The sequence below is a fragment of the Ailuropoda melanoleuca genome, chromosome 8, assembly GCF_002007445.2.
Source record: "Ailuropoda melanoleuca isolate Jingjing chromosome 8, ASM200744v2, whole genome shotgun sequence".
Lineage (NCBI taxonomy): Eukaryota > Metazoa > Chordata > Mammalia > Carnivora > Ursidae > Ailuropoda > Ailuropoda melanoleuca.
In genome coordinates, this window is record NC_048225.1 from 5,769,386 (window position 1) to 5,790,563 (window position 21,178).

The 21,178-nt window shown below is 37.3% G+C and overlaps 1 protein-coding gene across 1 annotated transcript in view; it reads left to right on the plus strand.

Annotated features, from left to right (window-relative positions):
- Window positions 1-21,178, plus strand: part of DDX10 (DEAD-box helicase 10) — a 261,469-nt gene that overhangs the window by 24,025 nt on the left and 216,266 nt on the right. Inside the window, exons 8-12 of the mRNA XM_034665709.1 lie at window positions 1,692-1,854; window positions 5,415-5,499; window positions 15,425-15,526; window positions 16,700-16,787; window positions 19,682-19,770. Coding sequence (XP_034521600.1) covers window positions 1,692-1,854; window positions 5,415-5,499; window positions 15,425-15,526; window positions 16,700-16,787; window positions 19,682-19,770 — 527 coding nt within the window. The remainder of the gene's footprint in view (window positions 1-1,691; window positions 1,855-5,414; window positions 5,500-15,424; window positions 15,527-16,699; window positions 16,788-19,681; window positions 19,771-21,178) is intronic.

Below are 21,178 nucleotides of genomic sequence, written 5' to 3' on the forward strand. Positions count from 1 at the left end.
TCATTCTTTTTTATGGCTGAGTAATATTTCATTGTATATATGGCTCACCTATTTTTTATTCATTCATCTCTGCATGGACACTGTTGCTTCCTTGTCTTGGCTTTTGTAAATAACGTTGCAGTGAACATAGGGGCGCATATGTCTTTTTGAATTAGTATTTTTGTTTACTTTGGGTAAAGACCCAGTAGTGGAATTGCTGGATACAGTATTTCTATTTTTAATTTTTTGAAGAACCTTGGTATTGTTTTCCATAGTGGCTGTACCAGTTTGCGTTCCCACCAGCAGTGCACCACGGTTCCTTCCAGTACATTTTTTGTTTTTTTTTGTGAAGAGATTTTCTTAACATGCATATTAGAAGGAGAAAATAGGAATAAGATAATGTGGTACTCTGTTTCCGTCTACCAAATAGTAGTATTCATTTATTAATATGTAAACTAAAGAAATAAAGCTAACAATCAACTCCATTTATTTCTGTATAAGAAGAGATGTAATAACACCCAATGTTGTATAAAATTATTATGTTTATTCTTTCTGTTTTGCCTTTTTAAAAAAAATATTTATTTATTTAGGGGGTATGTGCGAGTTGGGGGGCAGAAGGAGAGGGAGAAGGAGCAGGGAGCCCAATGAGGGGCTCGATCCCATGACCCTGAGATCATAACCTGAGCAGATGCTTAACTGAGTCATCCAGGCACCTCTTTGTTTTGCTTTTTATCAAATTCTAACATTTCTTGTTCTGGTCAGTTCTATACTAATGAAGTAATAGCTTAGTCTGAGCATCTTTAATGGCTTTATGGCCACAGGAAATTAGAAATTAAAACTGATATTCGTTGTTTTATTGTAAAAGTTGTAGAGAAGTTGTAAATATTGATAAGATAATCAAAAGACTTTGAAGCACAAAACTATTAAGATAAAATTCTGTGGGGTCAGAAAGTTGACATAAGAGTTCAAGGAGGAGAAGAAATGCAAAATTTCTTTCCCTTGAGGAGTTTATTTTGTCTTTAATTTTTTTCAAGGACTTAACTTTTTTTGTAGTGGTTTTAGGCTCATAGCAAAGTTGAAGGGACTTCTTTCTTTTTTAGTGTTTTTTTATTATGTTTGTCACCATACAGTACATCCCCGGTTTCCAATGTAAAGTTTGATGATTCATTAGTTGCGTGTAACACCCAGTGCACCATGCAATACGTGCCCTCCTTACTACCCATCACCAGTCTATCCCATTCCCCCACCCCCCTCCCCTCTGAGGCCCTCAGTTTGTTTCTCATAGTCCATAGTCTCTCATGCTTCATTCCCCTGAAGGGCCTTCTTTCACACAGGCATGGCCTTCATTATTTTTACATATTTTAAAATTGCTACTTAGAATCTATTGGATACATGTATAAGAAGTTTATTTTAAAATCTCAGCATTTATAATATCAAAAATTACAGTTTTGCAACTAAATACATTTGGAAAAATGTCAGCTATCAAGTTGAAAATGTAAGGGGAGCCTATTTTTAAAAAAAGTTCTCATAGGAAATAATGTGAGCAAAAAGTGCTTCAAGACATGAACTCTAGACTGCATTGCCCTTTCTCTGCTCCACATTTTTTAATTGGCGAAACTTGTGCTCCTTAAAACATTTTGCTGTTCATCTTATAAGCTTGCTGTGGTGCTGCTGTCCGGAACTGTCAAACTCCTTTCTCTGTTCATGTCTAGGTTCAGTACCTGTACCGAGTGTTCTGCAGGCTACGTCCTGGCATCTCTATCCTTGCCCTGCACGGCCGCCAGCAGCAGATGAGAAGGATGGAAGTCTACAATGAATTTGTCCGCAAGAGAGCCGCTGTGCTCTTTGCTACTGATATTGCTGCCAGGGGACTGGGTAAGAGCTTAGCAGAAAATATTCTGGGGTCATGGGTTATAGAATTTGCTTATAAATGGATGGATTTGGGAATTCATAGTTTCACTCAAAGAATTGGTCCTTCTTCTTTTAGAAAAACAAGTAAACTGAATTAAGGCTCTATCAGTGAAAATTTTGGTCATATTTTCATCTTTTGTGCTTATTGTTTATGAGAATAATCCTAGAGTCCTGAGGAGCCCACAAAATCAAAGGAGTATTAAAGGTTTAAAGATAGGAAAAACTGCTCTTGTTTTTTTGAATATTGGAAACTTGATAAAATATGACAGCTCAGGGGCGCTTGGGTGGCTCAGTCGTTAAGCATCTGCCTTAGGCTCAGGGCGTGATCCCAGCGTTTTGGGATCAAGCCCCGCATCAGGCTTCTCTGCTGGGAGTCTACTTCTTCCTCTCGCACTCCCCCTGCTTGTGTTCCCTCTCTCGGTGGCTGTCTCTCTCTGTCTAATAAATAATAAAATCTAAAAAAAAAAAAAAAAAAACAACTAAACAAGAAAATTATAAGCCCATTTTTTCCCCNTTTTTCACCAAATTTTTTTATTGTAAAGACATACTTAATTTATTTAAACTTTCAAGAAGTCACCAATACTATTTTATAGCTGGTGGCTTTGTGGTGGGGGGATGGGGTATGGAAGTAATTACAGGAAATAGAGATATGAATATACAACATGAGAATAAATAGGGGATAATTTAAAATTTTCAATTACTTTATGTTAACAACTGTGGCAGATTTTAAACACACACAAAGAATACATCCAGTGTACCCTTATATATACTACCCAGCTTTGGTGATGATCTTTTTCGTGATCCCCTTTTTCTTCCCATTTCCTTGTTCGTCATGAAGTATTTTAAAGCATATCTTAGACATCAGATCCATTCATTCCTATGTGACTGGAGGCCGTAGCCAAGTATGCATATTTTTAATGCTCTCTAGCCTATGTTGTTATACCAAGACTTGGTAAAATCAGCATTTTGTATTTACCTTGTTTGGATCATGTAATTGTCTGCTGAGGGAAGTGGTATACCAGTTGTCTCTGATCTTTTACTTTTGTGTTTTTAAGTTAATAGTTAAGATTTGCTTAGTTTGTGATCCCAGTTCTGATTTTTCTCAACTGTCCTAGCAGATGTCCCGTGCTTACTTTTCCAATAATTCACATGCAGTCTGTTTCTCTCCTCCGTCTCCAGCTCTTGCCCAGACTGGTTGCTCCGTAAACTTCTTGCACATTTGTCATCCTGGGACTCTTCTATACAGATCGCTTCCTCTTTCTTGATTTATTTTCTCATTTTATTTTTAAAAATTTACAGTCTCATTTTCTAGGGGTGCCTGACTGGCTCAGTTGGTGGAGCATGTGACTCTTGGTCTTGGGGTTGTGGGTTTGTGTCCCACACTGGGTGTAGAGATTGCTTAAAAATAAAATCTAAAAAAACAAATAAAATCTCATTCTCTAATAGCTTCTTCAGTAAGGGTGCATGGGGGGCAAATTTGAATTATTATAGGCATTTCCTATTCTTTTTTTTTTTTTTTAAGATTTTATTTATTTATTCGACAGAGATAGAGACAGCCAGTGAGAAAGGGAACACAAGCAGGGGGAGTGGGAGAGGAAAGAAGCAGGCTCATAGCAGAGGAGCCTGATGTGGGGCTCGATCCCAGAACGCCGGGATCACGCCCTGAGCCAAAGGCAGACGCTTAACTGCTGTGCCACCCAGGCGCCCCGGCATTTCCTGTTCTTGAATGATAGTTGTTGTGGGAATAGAATTCTAGGTTGAAATAACAGTTTTTGCAGTTATTTTCGTATATTGTTTACACTCAGTACCACTTTTATAATATGGTAGTTATTAGACCCACAACTGTGTTGTCTAATGTGTTAGTAAACAAGCATATACATTACTATATCAAAAACTTCAGTAAAAAATAAAACAGCTTATAACTGTTTTCTATTTATTTTACCTTATGCACATAAAACCATTCTGAAAAGGGCTTCATAGGCTTCAGTTATAGTACAGAAATGTCAAAAACCTCTTTAGCTTATTTTAAAAAGTTTATATGAACATATTCATAAGCTATATAAAAAGTAGAGGGTATAGAAAAAGTTTACATAAACAATGTTGTAGATGCTAGTGTAGGACTTGCTTTTGAAGTCTTCCCATTTTTTTTTTTATGATTTTATTTTTAAGTCATCTCTACATTCTCCATGGGGCTCAAACTCAGAATTCAAAGATCACACGCTCTACTGAGCCAGCCAGGTGCCCCAAGTCTTTCAGTGTTGACATATAAAGATCCAGTGTGTTTTGTAGAGTGTCTCATGGTATGAATTGACCCATGCCCAGAATAATGAACATTGAAGTTTCACTCTTTTTATTCTAAAAATGTGCAATGAATATTCTGATGCTCTATTCTTAAGTAAGCATCCTAGAATTTCTTTAGAATACACCAGTATCCTTCCAAAACTTTTTTAACTTTTTTTTTTTTACTGAATTATCACATGCACATGGGTCAAAATAAGCTAGGATCCCTAGTAGGCTCTGCACCTCCTCGCTGTTCAGAAGCAACTCCTTAAATTTCTGTTAGTCCTTTTTTTGGTATTTAGTTTTATATTTTGAAGTGACATTCTTATACCGTACTTCTTAATTTTTACCAAATTTAGAAAAATTACCGGGGATTTCCTTTTGTTACCTCTCTGTCATTCCTCTTCTGCTACCTCCATCATTGTTTTTGGTTTGGTTTTGTTTTGTTTTAGTGCCCAGCCTGTTTCTGTGTTATAGAAATTGATCTGAAATCCTCGCAGCAAAATCCACAGATGATTAAAGGTAGTTCTTTTAAGGAGTTGAGAACAGGGTGTCTGGAAATGAATGAAAACTTCTGTAGCCAGATATGTGTATGGAATAGTTATTGCTGAGAAATAAGAAAAGGGACTTAGAAAGACATCATTAATTCAAATGGAAATGGGAAGAGCAAGGAAAGTAAAGTTTCATTTAAATTGAGAACTCAGTTTTTTAGTTCACCAGGAGCCCATGAGAAGTGGTTTCTTTTAGGCTATTAAACATCAGGGTATTTCCTTATTTGTCTGACACAAAGCAATCTCTTCTGTGTCAGATAAAAAATTATCTTCATATTCAACTGCTATTTATCAAAGGAGAATTGTTTATTATCTCTTGGTTCATGCAATTGATTTTATCTTTAATAAAGTTCACAGATTTTGATGTGATGGAAAGCCCTGGCAAGTGATACTCTAAAATAAAAATAGTGGGTCACCTGGGTAGCTCAGTCAGTTAAGCGTCTGCCTTCCGCTCGGGTCATGACCCCGGGGTCCTGGGATGGAGCGCCCTGGGATGGAGCCCCTCCTCTGGCTCCCTGCTTTGCAGGGAGTCTGCTTTTCCTTCTTCCTTTCTCCCTCCCTTCTTCCTGCCCCTGCTTGTGCTCTCTCTCTCTGTCAAATAAATAAATAAATAAAATCTTAAAAAAAAATAAAAATAGTACAGCAGGATAGATCTTGAAACTGATTTCCTAACTTGACATTCCTTCTGTACAGATTTCCCAGCTGTGAATTGGGTTCTTCAGTTTGATTGTCCAGAGGATGCCAACACATACATTCACAGAGCTGGTAGAACTGCCAGGTAGGTGTGCTGACTCTTATCTTTGCTATTGCAGTTCAGAGGTGTACACTGTTGATAGAATGGTAACTGGTTAGCACATTTCTGGAGAGCATGTGGTAATAATTATGCAAGCCTTAGAGTTCCTCCTCATACCTACATTCCACATTGAAACACTGATCTTAAGAAAACAGAGATGGGTAAACTTGCAGTAAAGATGTTCATTTTACTGACCTTTGTAACTAACGGTTAAGAATTGGAAACAATCTAAATAATGCTAGTAGGGTTATGAGTAATTGCGATTAGCCACAGACGGACTGTTTCTTTGGATTTACCTTGTACCATTTACTTTCTCACTGAAACTGGATGAGTATTTACAACATGGTTGTCAGTGAGACATTGATACTTGATGATGCAGGAGATGCCAGAGCACCACCTGTTGGTCTGCCTGGTCCAACAGTTACTTCCGATTTTTAAGTCACAACTTAAATGAGCTGAATGGTTTCTCAGAGATGGATCTTTAGACACAAGATTTAAACCATCTTCCAAGCAGTAAGTGTCATTCTCCAGCAGGCTTGCTCTCCTGCTTGCCCTGTGTCCCTTCCAGCAAGAAACCCCAAGTGTCCCCTGTCCCTTGTTTATCTAGTAAATCTCCTTAGCGTGTAGTTATTTTAAATTTATTTGAATCCATAGTTTTTGGATGGCTTTAAAGAAAAAAAAATTTTTTTTGGTCATAATTGGTGAATTTTGTTATATGTTTTGGCTAATGTGAAGGTTTTTCATGTCCTTTTGTAGCCTGAGAACAAGTAGAGCTCTCCTTCTGTTCATTTTTAATCTTCATAACATGTTTGATTGCTTGATTCACATTAACCTTGTGGGCCATTAAACATGGGCTATAATCAAAATGTACTCCAGCACATTTCTTTTGTCCAGCATGAAGGGAGAGAATAATATAATAGTGAATGATAAAGCTATTTAAAAATAGCATTTATGTACTTCGGGGTCAAAAGTGTTTTTATTGCAATTAACAAATAATTTGAACAAGCAGTGGAGTTAGAAATGAGTTCTGTATATGGCGTCATCGTGCCTTCAGACAGACCTGCCTGTAGACTGGGGACATTTTGATTTCTTGTGGGGTTTAAGAAAATGGGACCTGGGTAAAACAGAGGTCTTGTTTTCCATTTTAGAGGAAGGTGGGTGGTGTATCCTTGATCTTCGTATTGGGTACATGTTTAGGTTATCTTTCATAGTGAGAGTCTCAGAAGTGGTAGGTAGTGGTTGGTGGAATGAATGGTCCTCCAGTGTTTCACGCTCTTCAGTAAATGTGTAGCATGTATGAATTTGTATATGTACCTGTGCACACATTCGCATTTTAGATAAAGTGGGACATGGCTTCTCAGGAGCATACTGCTCCAGGGGCACATGGGCTTATTAGTTGTGCCATTTGGCGTTGACATAGGGCAAACGGATTTCTTTATAGAACACTTTTATTGATTGATTTGATTTGTCAGAGAGAGAGCGAGAGAGCGCACAAGCAGGGAGAGAGGCAAAGGGAGAGATAGAAGCACACTCCCCGCTGAGCCCCCCCCACTCCCCCTACTCCGGGCTCCATCCCAGGATCCTGGGATCATGACCTGAGCTGAAGGCAGATGCTTAAGCAACTGAGCCACTCTACAGAACTCTTTTAAACAGTATTTTACAATTATTTGTCCTTTATGAAGATGATTGGACATCTCATTGCATCAGAAAACAGTTCACCAGAGAGCGTTATTTCAGGGTCTTGGGTTCCCAGAGGTTGAAAATCTTATATAGTCAAACATACCAGGGTGAACGTTAAATTGGTCCTAATGACGAGATGAAGAGTAGCTACAGCGAGATCACAATTGTGTTTGAAGAGATGATGCTAATTTGAAAAACTATTGTAATGCAGTTTCTGATGTCATTAATTTTTAAAGTATAAGTCTGTTTGATCCCTTGTAACCAATTAAAAATGTTTTAATCAACTCTTTTAGATGAATAGTCAGTGGAAATGTTTAGGATATGCAATGCTTATTTTTTCTTGGGCAGTTTAATAAAAAAAATAGCGAAATTGCAGTTTAAAAGTTGCCATTAATGGGCTTACAGATAATTAGAAAGTTTCGTGGGCCATGAGACTGGATAATGGAATTGAATAAAGGCTAAATTAAAATTTGAAACTAATTAAAATCCTGTGTTTATGCTGTAATTAAAACTGGGTTGCCAGACAGTGTTTACTTGTGGAAGTGAGCTATAATATATGAATATAGAGAAATGAATTCAGTGCTTTGTGGCAAAATAGCTAAAGTTTGAGGAATCCTTTTTTCCTTCCTGTGTTTTAGCTGAGTGAAAATAGTGATTCCGGTACTTGTCTTGAGGTACTTTGTTTTAATTGATTCACCTAAATTTCTCTTGATCCTTAGTATTGAGAAAAATTTTGTCTTTTTTCCTTAACCATTCACACCCCTTTTAACAAAATGATCTCGTTTACAGACAAGTGAGGCAAGGAATATGAACATAATTTTTATCAAGCTGTATTTTGTGAGGCATCGTACTTAAAAACGATTGTCTTTAGGGCTTGCAGTTTTTGGTACTCATCAAACCAAGCTTTTCCATTTCTTAAGATAATACCCATTTGAAAATAAAAAATTTGGAAATGGAAAGTAGGCATACATCAGATACTTTTTTTTTAAATTTTAAATTAATTATTTTTTTAAAGTAGGCTCCATGCCCAATGTGGAGTCCAGTGCAGCACTTGAACTCACAACCCTGAGGTCATACATAACCTGAGCTGAGATCAAGTGTTGGATGCTTAACTGGCTGAGCCACCCAGGCACCCCACTCACCCCACTCCTCTTTTTTTTTTAAATGCTTTTATTTGGGGAGTAGAGGTCTGTGGATGGAAGGTGTGAGTTTAATGTATAACTGTTCATACGTAACTGCTGGGAGTTTAAATATAAAAGGTGAGCGTGCCTGGCTGGCTTAGTCAGTAGAGCATGCCACTCTTGATCTCAAATTCATCAGTTCAAGCCCCATGTTGGGCCTAGAGCTTACTTTTTAAAAAAAGATGAGTTTTTATATGGGCAACTGTTGTTTTCCAGAGTCGGGTTAAAATAATTCCGGCTGAGCCTTACTTGCCTCCTCTCAGACTTTGTGAGCGATGTAGATAGCAGAGTGTGGTTCCACGAGGGGGCAGCAGAGGCCATCTCTTTGAATCGCACACTCCCTGGCAGCAGTTTAGATCAACAACAGCAAAGATGAAGATGCAAAGTAGTTAAAATTTCTGCTGTGATAACTTTGAAGAGTTAATGGTTTGTGGAAAATACTGGTACTTTATGGAATAGATAATAAAGAGAATTTTTTAAAAGTGTCCTTAATTGTTTTGTAAACTGAAATAATAAAAGTGAAAAGACAATTTCCATGAGCCTTAATTTACTTGAGGGTTACTCTGAATATGTTAGGTATGAGATGGGGCAGTCTTTGCTAGTAAAAATTCTTGTTTCTTTAATTCCTTTAGCTTAGAGTTATGAAGATCCTATCTTCAGCCTGCTTCTTCTAGGTAGATAATGCTTCTTTACATGGCCTTCTGCCTTGATCTAGTTGCTGTTTAAAATTTAAAGTTTTTTAAAAAAGGGCAAAACCTGTTCTTTATTTTGCATCAGGAAGCATTGAGCTGGGATAGAGACGGGCCAGGTTAGCTACAGAGGTGAGTAAGTGGGCTGATATTTTTTAGGAGTTGTCGGTTAGCTCCAGGCACTTCCCCCTTGCTCTCCAGCTGTCTGTTCCCCATACAGCAGGCGGAGTGATCCCTTTAAACACAAGTCAGATCATGTCATTCCTCTGATGGTTTCCTCTTCACTCCGAATAAAAGCCAGTGACTTGCTATTATTCAACCCCGTCCAACCTTACTTTCTATTCCCCTCTGCCCCATGCTGGTCGAGCTCTTTCTCCTTCATGCTGGGCATGTTCCCCCCATCCCCCATGGTCCCTTTATGTTACTGTTTCTTTTGCTGGAATGGTTTTTCCTTGAGCATCCTCATGGCTATCTTTCTTAATCTGAGCCAGCCACTCCTCTTTACCTCACTCTGTACTTTCTTTTTTCCATAGCACTTAATACCTTCAAATATACTAGAGCTTTTCCTTATGACATTGTTTCCGTTTCTCTTCACTGGAATGTAAGCTCCATAAAGGCAAAGAAATATGTCTACTTAATTGATATACCTACCCCAAGTGCTTAGAACAGGGCTTGGCACAGAGTAGACAATTGAGATAACACAATTACTTTATCAAATCAGACTCATGAATCAGAGCTTACCGGAAATTAATTAATCTACTGCAGTATAACAGATTACCCCACAGTGTAGTAGCTTAAAGCAAGAACCATATATTATCTCACGGTTTCTGTGGATCAGGAATCCAGGTGCAGCTCTGTCGGGTCCCCTGGCTGCTCATCTGGGTCCTTACAAGTCTGTTTTAGGCACTACTTTTATATGTGTTTTCTTCTTGTTTTTAGTGTATAAAAACTTAGTTTAGTCTTTTTTTAAATTCTGGGGACAGAGTTGATAGACTCTAATGATTTCTACCCTTTCTCTGTGAACTCTTTAAATCCTTGTTCTAATCAGTTTGTTAGAATCTTTCCATGCAACACACGTCAGCCAACTTGATTTCTTTCCAATTACCGTGAACTTTGTTTGTCAAACTGTTGAGCCTGTTGTGGTGTACCTCCTTGTATTTCCAAGATTTTAACGCTACATGTGACTTTATTTTTCCCAGAATATTTCCCAGTCTGTCCTTTTCTCTTAAATCTAGTGTAGAGTCTTTAGGTATTCCATGAGTCAGAGATCCCCTTTTTCCTGGGATAAGCACTCCTTTGTGCCACGTTGTGCAGGAGGAACAGAACAGTTGGAGTCTGATTCCCGTAGCCCTCTATGTGCATGTGCAGGGCTGACTGCACTGTTGTTGCTCAGTGACAGACGCCATGGGGCTGGTTGCCACAGGTAAGGCTAAGGTGTAGGGAGGAGAAAAGGAGATGCAGGGAGGGGGACAAAAAGAAGGCTGTGGGATAGCAGAGTGTACCCAAGAGTTGTCTCTGTTTGTCCACCTCCTGGTCCTACTTATATTGTGAACAACGACTAGTATGTTAAGAATCACAGATTATGCTAAGTGAAATAAGTCAAGCAGAGAAAGACAATTATCCTATGGCTTCACTCATTTATGAAACATAAGAAATAGCAGGAAGATCGGTAGGAGAAGGAAGGGAAGAATGAAGGGGGGGTAAATAGAAGGGGGAATGAACCACGAGAGACTATGGACTCTGGGAAACAAACTGAGGGCTTCAGAGGGGAGGGGGGTGGGGGATTGGGATAGGCCGGTGATGGGTATTAAGGAGGGCACATATTGCATGGAGCACTGAGTGTTATACGCAAATAGTCAATCATGGTACACTGCATCAAAAACTGAGGATGTACTGTATGGTGACTAACATAACATAATAAAAAATTATTATTAAAAAAAAGAATCACATGTATAGATTCTGAAGGGACCTGGATCATCTCCTTCACACTGTTAATTTATAAATAAGAATATATGGTGATAAAGAGACTCATTATCCAAGGTTATAAAGCTAATGAATAGTACAGCTGGGGCTTGGACTCAGTTCTTTTGACTCTAAATCCAGTCTGCTTATGCAACCCCTGGTGGTTTGTTTGCATCTGTTCACTCACCAAATATTTAGTGAGCAGTTTTTAGGTACAAATGTATGGTAGGTAGGAAACGTGCATTCATATATGTCCTCAACTTTACTGGTTAAGATAAGGAGAAGTACCCTAATATTGATAGTACTAAGATGTGTTCAGTGAAGTGAGAATGACAGAAAATATGTAGATTTTAAAAGCATATACATTTTTTTGTTTTTTACTTCATAATAACTTGTGTTTTGTTATAAAAATAGTGTTTATTTACTGTATAGATTCTAGATGTTGGCAGAACGTGCCACCTACATCTCACCACCTAGAAACATTTTCACGTATGTTTACATACGTATTTTTTAAATTACAAAAAGGAAATTATTCTAACAGATTCTTTTCCAGCCTGATCTGTAACTTGGAGAACCAGGCTGGTAGAACTGAGAATAGCCAGGCAGTTGTGAGCTCTGGCAGATCTTGCAACAGCAGTAGTTAGACGTCTGAATGGGCAAAGTTTAAGGGATACTTAAAAGTCTTAGCTAGAGTGGAGTTGGTGTGTTGGGGAATAGGCATTGGAGTAGTTGAGGACTAGTGGTCATTGGGTAGAAGGCAAATTATTGTCAGAATGGCAGGACTTTTCTACTTCTTCTGGCCAGAGTCTGTTTTGAGGTTATTATTTCAGTGGAGGAATTACCATTGGGACCCAGAAGTCAGTGGCCTGGGCCTCCCAAGTTTAGCTAGAAACGTTAGTGAGCTGTAGGATGTGAAGGTAAGCTTCTTGGTGTCAGTCAATCATAATCAACCTATTAAGGATCCTTCTTTCTGGAGGGAGTCCTGGTAGAGCTGAAAAAGAAAGTGAACTGGAAGTTTACGCCTCTGATATATATAATGATTAGCCAGTGGTTTTTGTTCTAGATTTCTGGTGGTTTTTTTTTTTTTTTTTTTTTTTTTTTTTTTTTTTTTTTTTTTGGATAGCTTCTTGATCTTTCCAGAAATTTTTTTGCCTCTTCTACCAGTTGCTTGCATATAAAAGACTGGCAAATTAATGTAAAATGAAGTTTCTCCTAAATTCTAAAGGGCTGCATAAATGTAACATGGTATTGCTACTGAGGGTGAAAATGAGATTTTTTTTGTTGTGTTTCAGATGCAGGGCTTTTTATTTGGTGCCTAGAATGTTTACAATAACCTGTCGAATATGGAGTTCCAAATGTAGATCTTGTGAAGAACGTTTATTTCTCTTTACACGTATACCAAGCCTCAGTCCTTGGATATTGCTTTTGAAATATAAAAAGCCAGCTCATGGGTAAATAGACTATCCTTTGAAGCATGTGGGAAAAAAAAAAAGAGAAATGTACTTCTGGCATCTTTTTAGATATGTTTTTATATCGGAAATGAAAGCTTACTGGAAATTTTTGGGTATCGGTGTGGGGGAGGTATTTGGGCTTTACGTTGTTATAGGGAAAAGATGTGTGTGATGTTGAATAGGCCACATCATCAAGTGGCCAGTGATGATCTTTTTGATAGATGCTTGCCTTGTGGGATTCGACTTTGGACATTTTTTCCATTTTCCTCTGGGAATTTTGTTCTTTTAAATTTCAGTGTTGCACTCTGTCCTAACCTTGGGCAGATCTGTCTTTTAGCTGTTACAGTCGTAAAAAGTTTGAATATGGCCCTTTTGTGACTTGAATCCTGATCCATTCTTCCAGATTATCCCTGGTTGGGTGGATGAATGGGTAGACAAGATAGATGTAATGATTAAGGCTTATTATTCCTACTTCTGAGTCCGTCTGAAGATCCAAGGGCTTCAGTGGTGCTGTTTTGATAACCTTCGAGATTTCTCTTTACCCCTGTACCAGCTTCGGAAGTTGAGAGGTTCTCAGAGACCATGTCTGCTCAGGGTGTCACCTCACTACTTCATATACTAGTGATTTCTGCCTTCACAGATGGTTTAGTCCAGCGCTGCTTAGGGGAAATGCTTTAAATTCATATTTCTTCATAGCAGATGATGATGAAACATTTTGAATTGTAATAGTTGGTGTAGAAATATAATGAGGAAGGTATTTGGTATTAGTTTCTCATTTATGAAACAGTAAAAGCAGTAAATGTATGTTCAGCCTTACTCCTTTCTCTCCCTGTTTAATACACATGCATTTAGAAACCCTAGGAAAAGCTAATAAGCATGAAGAAGGTGAAATTATCCACTGGACTTGCTTAAATGTTGCCTTTTCTCCCTGGAAAACTTGACTCTCCCCTAATTTGGACTAATTCCTAATTTTTTAGGTCTCTGCTCCTAGATGTCATTTGCTCAGAGCAGTTTTTTTGACTCCTGGACAACATTCGGTAGAGCTCTCTATTATGTCTTTACAGCTTCCGGTATGCCTACCGTAACACTCATACCATTTTATTGTTAGTTACTGCTTTTGCTGTCTGTCCCTGATAGTCTGTAAGCTCTGTGACAGCCAGAACTATGTCAGTTTTAGTGCCTGGCATTTAGTGGCCCCTTAAAATTTTGTTTAATTTATGAGTTAAAGAGAACTTTTAGCACTTTTGGTAGATTTTATTTCATACTTTTCTGTGTGTGTGCACATGTATACATACAGATACTTCTGTAAAGATATTGCACTGGAATTTCACCTTGTGTGTAGGAGTGGAGTTTTGAAATCAGCATGAGGTGAAAATTACTCTTCTGTCTTTATAGTACCTCCAGTAAGTCAACACAGCTAGTTTTCCCCTCCAGTGTTCAGTGATAAAATTGTGCTTACGTACAGTGATGATATTCTAGCTCTCTAGATACAGGCGTCCAGAGTCGTCCAAAACCAGACACTGATGTCCCTTTCTGGCACTCTTTTCTGCTGTCCATTTAGTTACTCTGGCTTCAGTTGGATTTCTGCTATCTTTAGTTAACTATGTTTGCTTTGTATTTTTTGGTTTCTCCTCCTTTGTTCATGCTATTCTCCCCCTTTGGAAGACTTTAGATTTTCCCTTTTTTGTTGACTTTTAAGGTCCTCCTCAGATTCCATCTGCCCTGACAGGTTTGTGTTTCTCTGGCTGACCCTGAGTGGTCTCTTTCCACTTCTGAGTTTGTGGCATTTATTGCCCTTGGTCGTCCTTTTACATTTAGTAATGTACCATCTTGGGGGATGTTCTGTGGGATCTCTTGCTTTTGTGTGTGTGTGTGTGTGTGTGTGTGTGTGTTCTCTAGGCAGCTAGATTGTTAGATCACTGAAGACAGGGATATTCTTCTATTTCTTTGTGGTGTTCACAGTTTATGCCTGTCACCTTTCTCACTAAATTATTTATTTATATATGAAAATTTGCTCCTCATAGCATGAACCCTGAATAGAGTGCTTTGATGAGAATACTTTTTCTTTTGTTTCTTTTTAAAAAAATTCCACAAACCCCCAATTCCATTTTGTCTTACTGCTTGCACACAATGGCTGACACTGAATTATCCCGGAAATCTGTATGCAAGTGGCACAAAAAGCTTAAGTACTCTGAGTGCATTGTGGCCCACTTAAATAGAAATTTCTGGTGGTACAACATGAAATAAGAATTTTACTAGGTAAGGGACGAGAAGTACATGGATTGGAGGTTAGGTTTTCATTTGAGTAGAGATCCATTTCTTAAAACTGATGCCACTAAACAGTGTTACTCCCAAGCTATAAAATCCCCAGAAAGATGACTTGATTTCCTTAATGTATTGGGTACCATGTTTCTTAAATTACTAATTATATTATAATTCTCTTGTGGCTTGAATGGGAAATTGTCTTTTTGCTATAAGTAGAGAGGTATTTAAGAAATCTTTTTAGGGGCGCCTGGGTGGCTCAGTCCATTAAGCCTCCGACTCTTGATTCTGGCTCAGATCATGATCTCAAGGTCGTGAGATCGAGCCCTGTGTCAGGCTCTGTGCTATGCATGGAGCCTGCTTAAAATTGTCTCTCTCCATCTCTCTCTACCCCTTTCTCCCTAAAGAAAAAAAAAAAAAAGAAAAGATTTTTTTTTAGTTGATTTGTTTCTTGGGATCTGGCTCTCCTGTGGTAGAACTTAAAAGTCACTCAGAATTATAATTAGTGGTGAATTTTGAAAAATATGCTCAGAACCCTAGTTTTCTCTTGTCACAGAAGTTAAAAAAATGGTATTCCTTGTATTTACTAATTAGGTGAAGTTGCTTCTGTGTTACCTATTCATCAGACTATTAAAATGTAAAATGCAGATTGCACTTATGTGGAAGGGATTTTTTGTTTGTTTAGGTACAAAGAGGATGGTGAAGCCTTATTAATTTTGCTTCCCTCAGAAGAAAAAGGGATGGTGCAGCAGCTTCTCCAGAAAAAAGTGCCTGTGAAGGAAATCAAGTAAGAACTGCTGGGTGTCTTGATGTGCTTGTTAGGAGAACAGAGGCACAGAATTATTATGCTGAATTATGTACACTTAGTTCCCTCCTCTCTCTTGTCTTCTGCTGTCTGGTTTGTGACTTTTTTGTTTACTTTTTTTTTTAAACAAGTTTTGAAGACTGTTCATGGAGAAAATAAGATGAAGCAGAGAACTTGTTACCTTCAGCAGGCATGGGGGGTTGAGAGGATTATACCTCTTGGATGAGATTTGTAGGTTTTATGTCCATTTTGGGAGATTGTGCTGTTTATTGAAGACATTTAGATTGTCAGCAGAATTGATCAGGATCAAAGTTTCACCTGCACTGGGGTCCTTGAAACACTGGCTTTTCTTGGAAGGAAATAACTTGGACGGTGTTTGCGGGGGTGGGGGGGTGTAGGGGGAGCTGAGGGGTTGGGTAAGCGTTCTGTGGAACAAGGCTGTGAGTTGTTAATTGTTGAGGTCTAGTGAGGGTTTTCTACCTTTTGTGTCTTTGATTTTATATGTGATTTTATAATTAAATGAAGGTAAAGAACACCTCATCTATCCCCACCTACCACCACCTTGGCTTTGCAGAAGCAAAGTGGTTCAGTCTAAACTCAGAGAAACGAGTGGAATTTCTTTTGTGAGACATAGACCCCCAAAAGAATTTCATTCTTTTGTGTAGCCTCCCTTGGTGGAATTTGTTATTATGCCTTATTTCCAGATAAGGAAAACATTATTTATATCTTTTAGCTAGTTATTTATTACTTGAAACTAGTTTTATGATATTTGACTGAAAATGGAAGTACTTACAAAACTGACATTAGATTTCATTTATTTTATTTCATGGACAATAGATCTCCCATGAGAGGCTACTTTCTAACCTCATGGATGTAAGAAGTAACCAGTGATAATTGGATGTTAACCTTAGTATCTTTCACTCAGCATGGGGCATTGAGAGATTTCTGATCTTGATCTTCCCCCCCCCCCCACATTACGCATAATACGTGAGAGTCAAATTTATGTCTAGTTTAATTTCAGTCTACTCTGGCTCCTAAATGAGAAATAAAGTTATAAATTTAAAAATATTGAGGAAAATAAGAAAATGCTATATGCTGTCTTTTGTTTCTAAGATTGAGATGTCCTAGTTTAACCTTTTTTTTTTTGTTATAAAGAATCAACCCAGAAAAACTTATTGATGTCCAGAAAAAATTGGAATCATTTTTAGCACAAGACCAAGATTTAAAAGAAAGAGCTCAAAGGGTAAGTCATTGGTAAATTGGATACCTTAGTTGGAATGAACCATATAATAAAGTTAAAATTCATCATTTTCTAGTACTTCTAGGTTTCATGGTTATGCTTCAGATATTTAGTGCAATTTGCAGATAACTTTATCGTATTCTTTAACTTTTATACAGATAATGAATTTTTTAGAGTAACCTGGGAAACTGTCAGTCAACTCTGTGATTCTTTAGCAAACTTACTTTAATTTTTTATGTTAGGTTAAATTTCTAGAAAGCCTAGCATTTTTACTAAATTGTCTTTAGGAATGAAATTTTAGTCTATAAATATGACTTAATGTTCCCAAATTAATTTTTTGACTTAGAAATCCTTTTGACTAGCAAATACAAAGAATTCTCACTTTCAGGGGCGCCTGGGTGGCACAGCGGTTAAGCGTCTGCCTTCGGCTCAGGGCGTGATCCCGGCGTTATGGGATCGAGCCCCACATCAGGCTCTTCTGCTATGAGCCTGCTTCTTCCTCTCCCACTCCCCCTGCTTGTGTTCCCTCTCTCACTGGCTGTCTCTATCTCTGTCAAATAAATAAATAAAATCTTAAAAAAAAAAAAAAAGAATTCTCACTTTCAGTTAAAATTACTTTTTAGTTCTTAGAGTGCCCAGCAGCAGATGCTTAGGAAGGGAGGAAGGGAAATAATTTTGTGTTGTGCTTACAGCTACCCAGTCTTTAAATGGACAAATATTTGAGTCCCTTTTCACCATGGTTTTACTTACATTGGAGTTATGAGATCTACATATGATTTCTATCTCTGTATTTCCCATAACATATCAGTAGTGAGTTAAGAGATTTAGGATTCAGAGGTTGGATCCTATTTCAGCAGATAGATGAAGTGAGGGGAAGGAAGTAAGGAGATGTGGACGTCTACATCCTAAGTAGATAAGGAGTCTGAGTGGAAGAACCGGTCAGTAGTAAGGCTTTTATGTTAATGGTTTGGAAACTGGAATTCTCGGAAGGAAGTTTTATTTAAAGAGCAGATTTTACATTCCTTTTTAAAAATTAACTTATGTTATATTTTATCAAGTTAGCCTCCCTGTGCTTAAAATAACATGAGTGATGAAAGCTAAAATTTGAATGCTTACTTGGTGTTAAGCACTTAGTCATGACATGACTCTTCGACATGGTAGTTTGATACGCTCTTAACTTCTTCTTCCCAGCAACCCATTAGGGAGGTGGTATCGATGTGATTTTATACAGGAGTAAATAATAGATTGAGAAAATAAAAAATTGTCCAGGGTCACATAAGCTATTAAGTAGCAGGCCTGAGACTGCAGTCATTGTGTGACTTTCTTCAGAACTTCCATGATACATCAGGAGAAATATAAGAAAACCAAATATGGAACTGTGCAAAGTTGAATTTCTAGCAGCTCACTTCACCTGAAATCTAATGAAAAGGGCCTTTAAACGAAAAAAAAAATTTTTTTTTCTTAATTTTTGAACATGCAAACATTTGTGTGCATATTTTGTCTAGTAGGCATACTTTAAGTTAAGAGTTAAATCTCTCTTTTAACAGCTTTGGTAATAGTATGCACATTAAAAAATATTATACATGAATTCTGAAATGTCATGACTTACTCCATACCTAAGAGGTCATTCAATTATGAATCAGGAAATAAGGAACATTGGAAGGATGTTTCACTGGTTTGTGCATACAACAAATGAGCCTTCCAGAACAAAGATTATAGAATGCACATTGAAATAAATGATGTGATTTATTGGGTGTCACGCATGGTTTAGCTGAATGGCTAACTGCATTGCCAGCAGCAGCAAGCTATCCAGTCTCATAGAAGTGATTTTCTAGCCTTTGATTATAATCTGGATAGAACAAAAACAATAGGCAACAGGGGCAATTTTTTTTTTTTTTTTTTTGGTGAATAATTGTAGGGGGAAAAATTATCCTTGAACTGGAACCATTCATTGCTTTTCAGGCTTATGGAGACAGGGAAAATGATTTGAAGAAAGGATTAGTGTAAAGTTAGAGCAAATGCGAAGTTCAGGAAATATAGAAATGGGAATTAAATATACTTTACAAACATAAAATTTTAAAATAATAAATGCTTGCTTAGATGTGTTTCATGATCTTTGTTGCCTGACTATGTTAAGGGTGACAAAGGATCAGGATCATGTTTACTTTTTGGTTTATATAGTTCTTGGTATAAAGATACCTTTTTTCTTTTTAAACACCAGAGAAAAATAGCACAAGTTGATGATGACAAATTAGTTGACATGATAATATAAAAGGGAAGGCTTTAGAAATAAACTTTTTTCTGTCATGATTTTGTCAAGCTTAATTTAAATACAGTAACATTTTATTTTGTTGGAAAACATATCCTTTGACTACTAAAATAATTACTAATAGCTTGCTAATATTTATTGGTATTTACTATATTCCAGAATATATGCCCAGGTACTCTAGATGCATTTTTTTGGGTTAATTTCTCCCGTAACACTTGAAGTAGAAGGTACTATGATCTTTGCTAGGCGAGGAAACTGGCAGAGGCCCAAGAGATTTGCTCAGCTAGTGAGATAAGGAGCTAAGATTGTCATCTGTATGATTCCAAAGCCTACATTTTCCCCGCATGATAGCGTATTGCAGCAGGATGATACTAACTTCTAGAATAGCTTTTTGAGGTGATATTCTATGTTGAGTTGGCTTGATGAAACCAAATTTAAAGTCTTATCTAATATTACAGTTCTAAAAAGGCAGGTTTTTTTTTTTTGTGGAAAGGAGATATGCTCAATTATTTTTTAAGATTTTTCACTCCTATTGAATTTATCCCTTTGGTTATTTTTCTTTTGTCTGGTTTAAATTTGCTTTCCATTCCTATTATATATCATGCATTGAAACCACTTATTTTTACAGTGTTTTGTCTCCTATATACGCTCCGTGTATCTGATGAAGGATAAAGAAATATTTGATGTGAACAAATTACCTATACCTGAATATGCCCTGTAAGTATTCATATTACAGTTTTGATTTGAATCCTCAAATAGAGCTCATTTATGTGAAACCTGGTTCTCTGAGAGGCCTTGTTGAAGCTGCTTGGCCTTACCTTAAAAGAATCTGTTAAAGATCTGTGAAGAAAAAGATGATGTAAACTAGAAAATAGGTGAGTATTCATTTCTTGTTGCCATACAGAAGTTTGTTACTTGTAAGTGAAAATTTCTGAAAGTTACACTGGCAGTTTCCTATAATTTTGTCTTAAAGGAGATGGAGAACAATTGCTAAGCATTGTTGGAAATCTTTAAATGTCTGCAGTCCTCTTGTTCTTTGGGACGCTGGCCTGGAACACTGTAGACCGTTCTTTTTTTATGCTTTTGATATGAGTTTCCTTGTCATTTCTTCCCTTATTTTAGGTTGATCCCTATAACTGCTTGCTTTTTGCCTGAATATTTTTTGTGTCTTGGTGTTTCTTAGAGGTACTCGCAGTTACTATGGCAAAATGTCCCTGTTTAGTAATTGAGGTTACTATTACATAAAAAAGAAACTCTTGGTTTTGTGTTGGCTTGTATTTGAAGGACTTTTTTCTTAACTTTTTTAGCTATAAAGGAGGGATGATCTTTTTTCAGTGGAGTTCTACCTGTGGGACAAGCATTGACAAAATCCTATAGAAGCACCCTTGAGGTTAATCATGTATTAAATGTCAGCATAAAATTTCCCAGTCTGTGATGAAATATGTATTTTCAAGGCAGGGTCTGTATATTTGTCCTGCTCTCCAGGAATTTGAATGACTTTACCAGTAAATGGAGTCTGATAAAAACTCGTATCTGGGGGAGCTGCTGTTTTCTGCTTCATGTTAGATTGTAAGTTTAGTATAACTGGTAATTTGTCAGTTGTAATGTTTTAGAATGATTGAAATTGCTGGATAACAGTGTGAGGCTCCTGACTCTCTCTGTAGGTAATTGATGGAAAACTGCCTTCCATGGATATAACATGTTTTTGTCATTTAGCTATTTTTGTAGCAGTTACTAATTTTGCCATTTCTGAATACAATTCATGGTTTAGGTTATTGGCTCCTTTTTTGGTACTTTACAAAGAAGTTCTGTCCTGGTTTTCTGATTGACCTACTGAGATACTAGCAAACGGGAGGCACAGGACTTTAACACTGGAGGGTCATATTTATGGGACATTTTGTTGCTGCAAGTGCCAGGAAATCTCATCTATTCACAGTTGAAGACCTTTGCTTTTTATTGGTGATGTTTAGGGAAGGCAGAAAGTTAACTTCTAAGCCTAAATAATTGGTACAGTTTAATGTGGTGTTTCTTAATTTTTGTGGATGTTTAGATGTGTAATTTCCTTGATGTATAAATTCCTTTAGAAGCCCTTTGTTACCTAAAGCAGTGTGAGGTATGTAGGGTA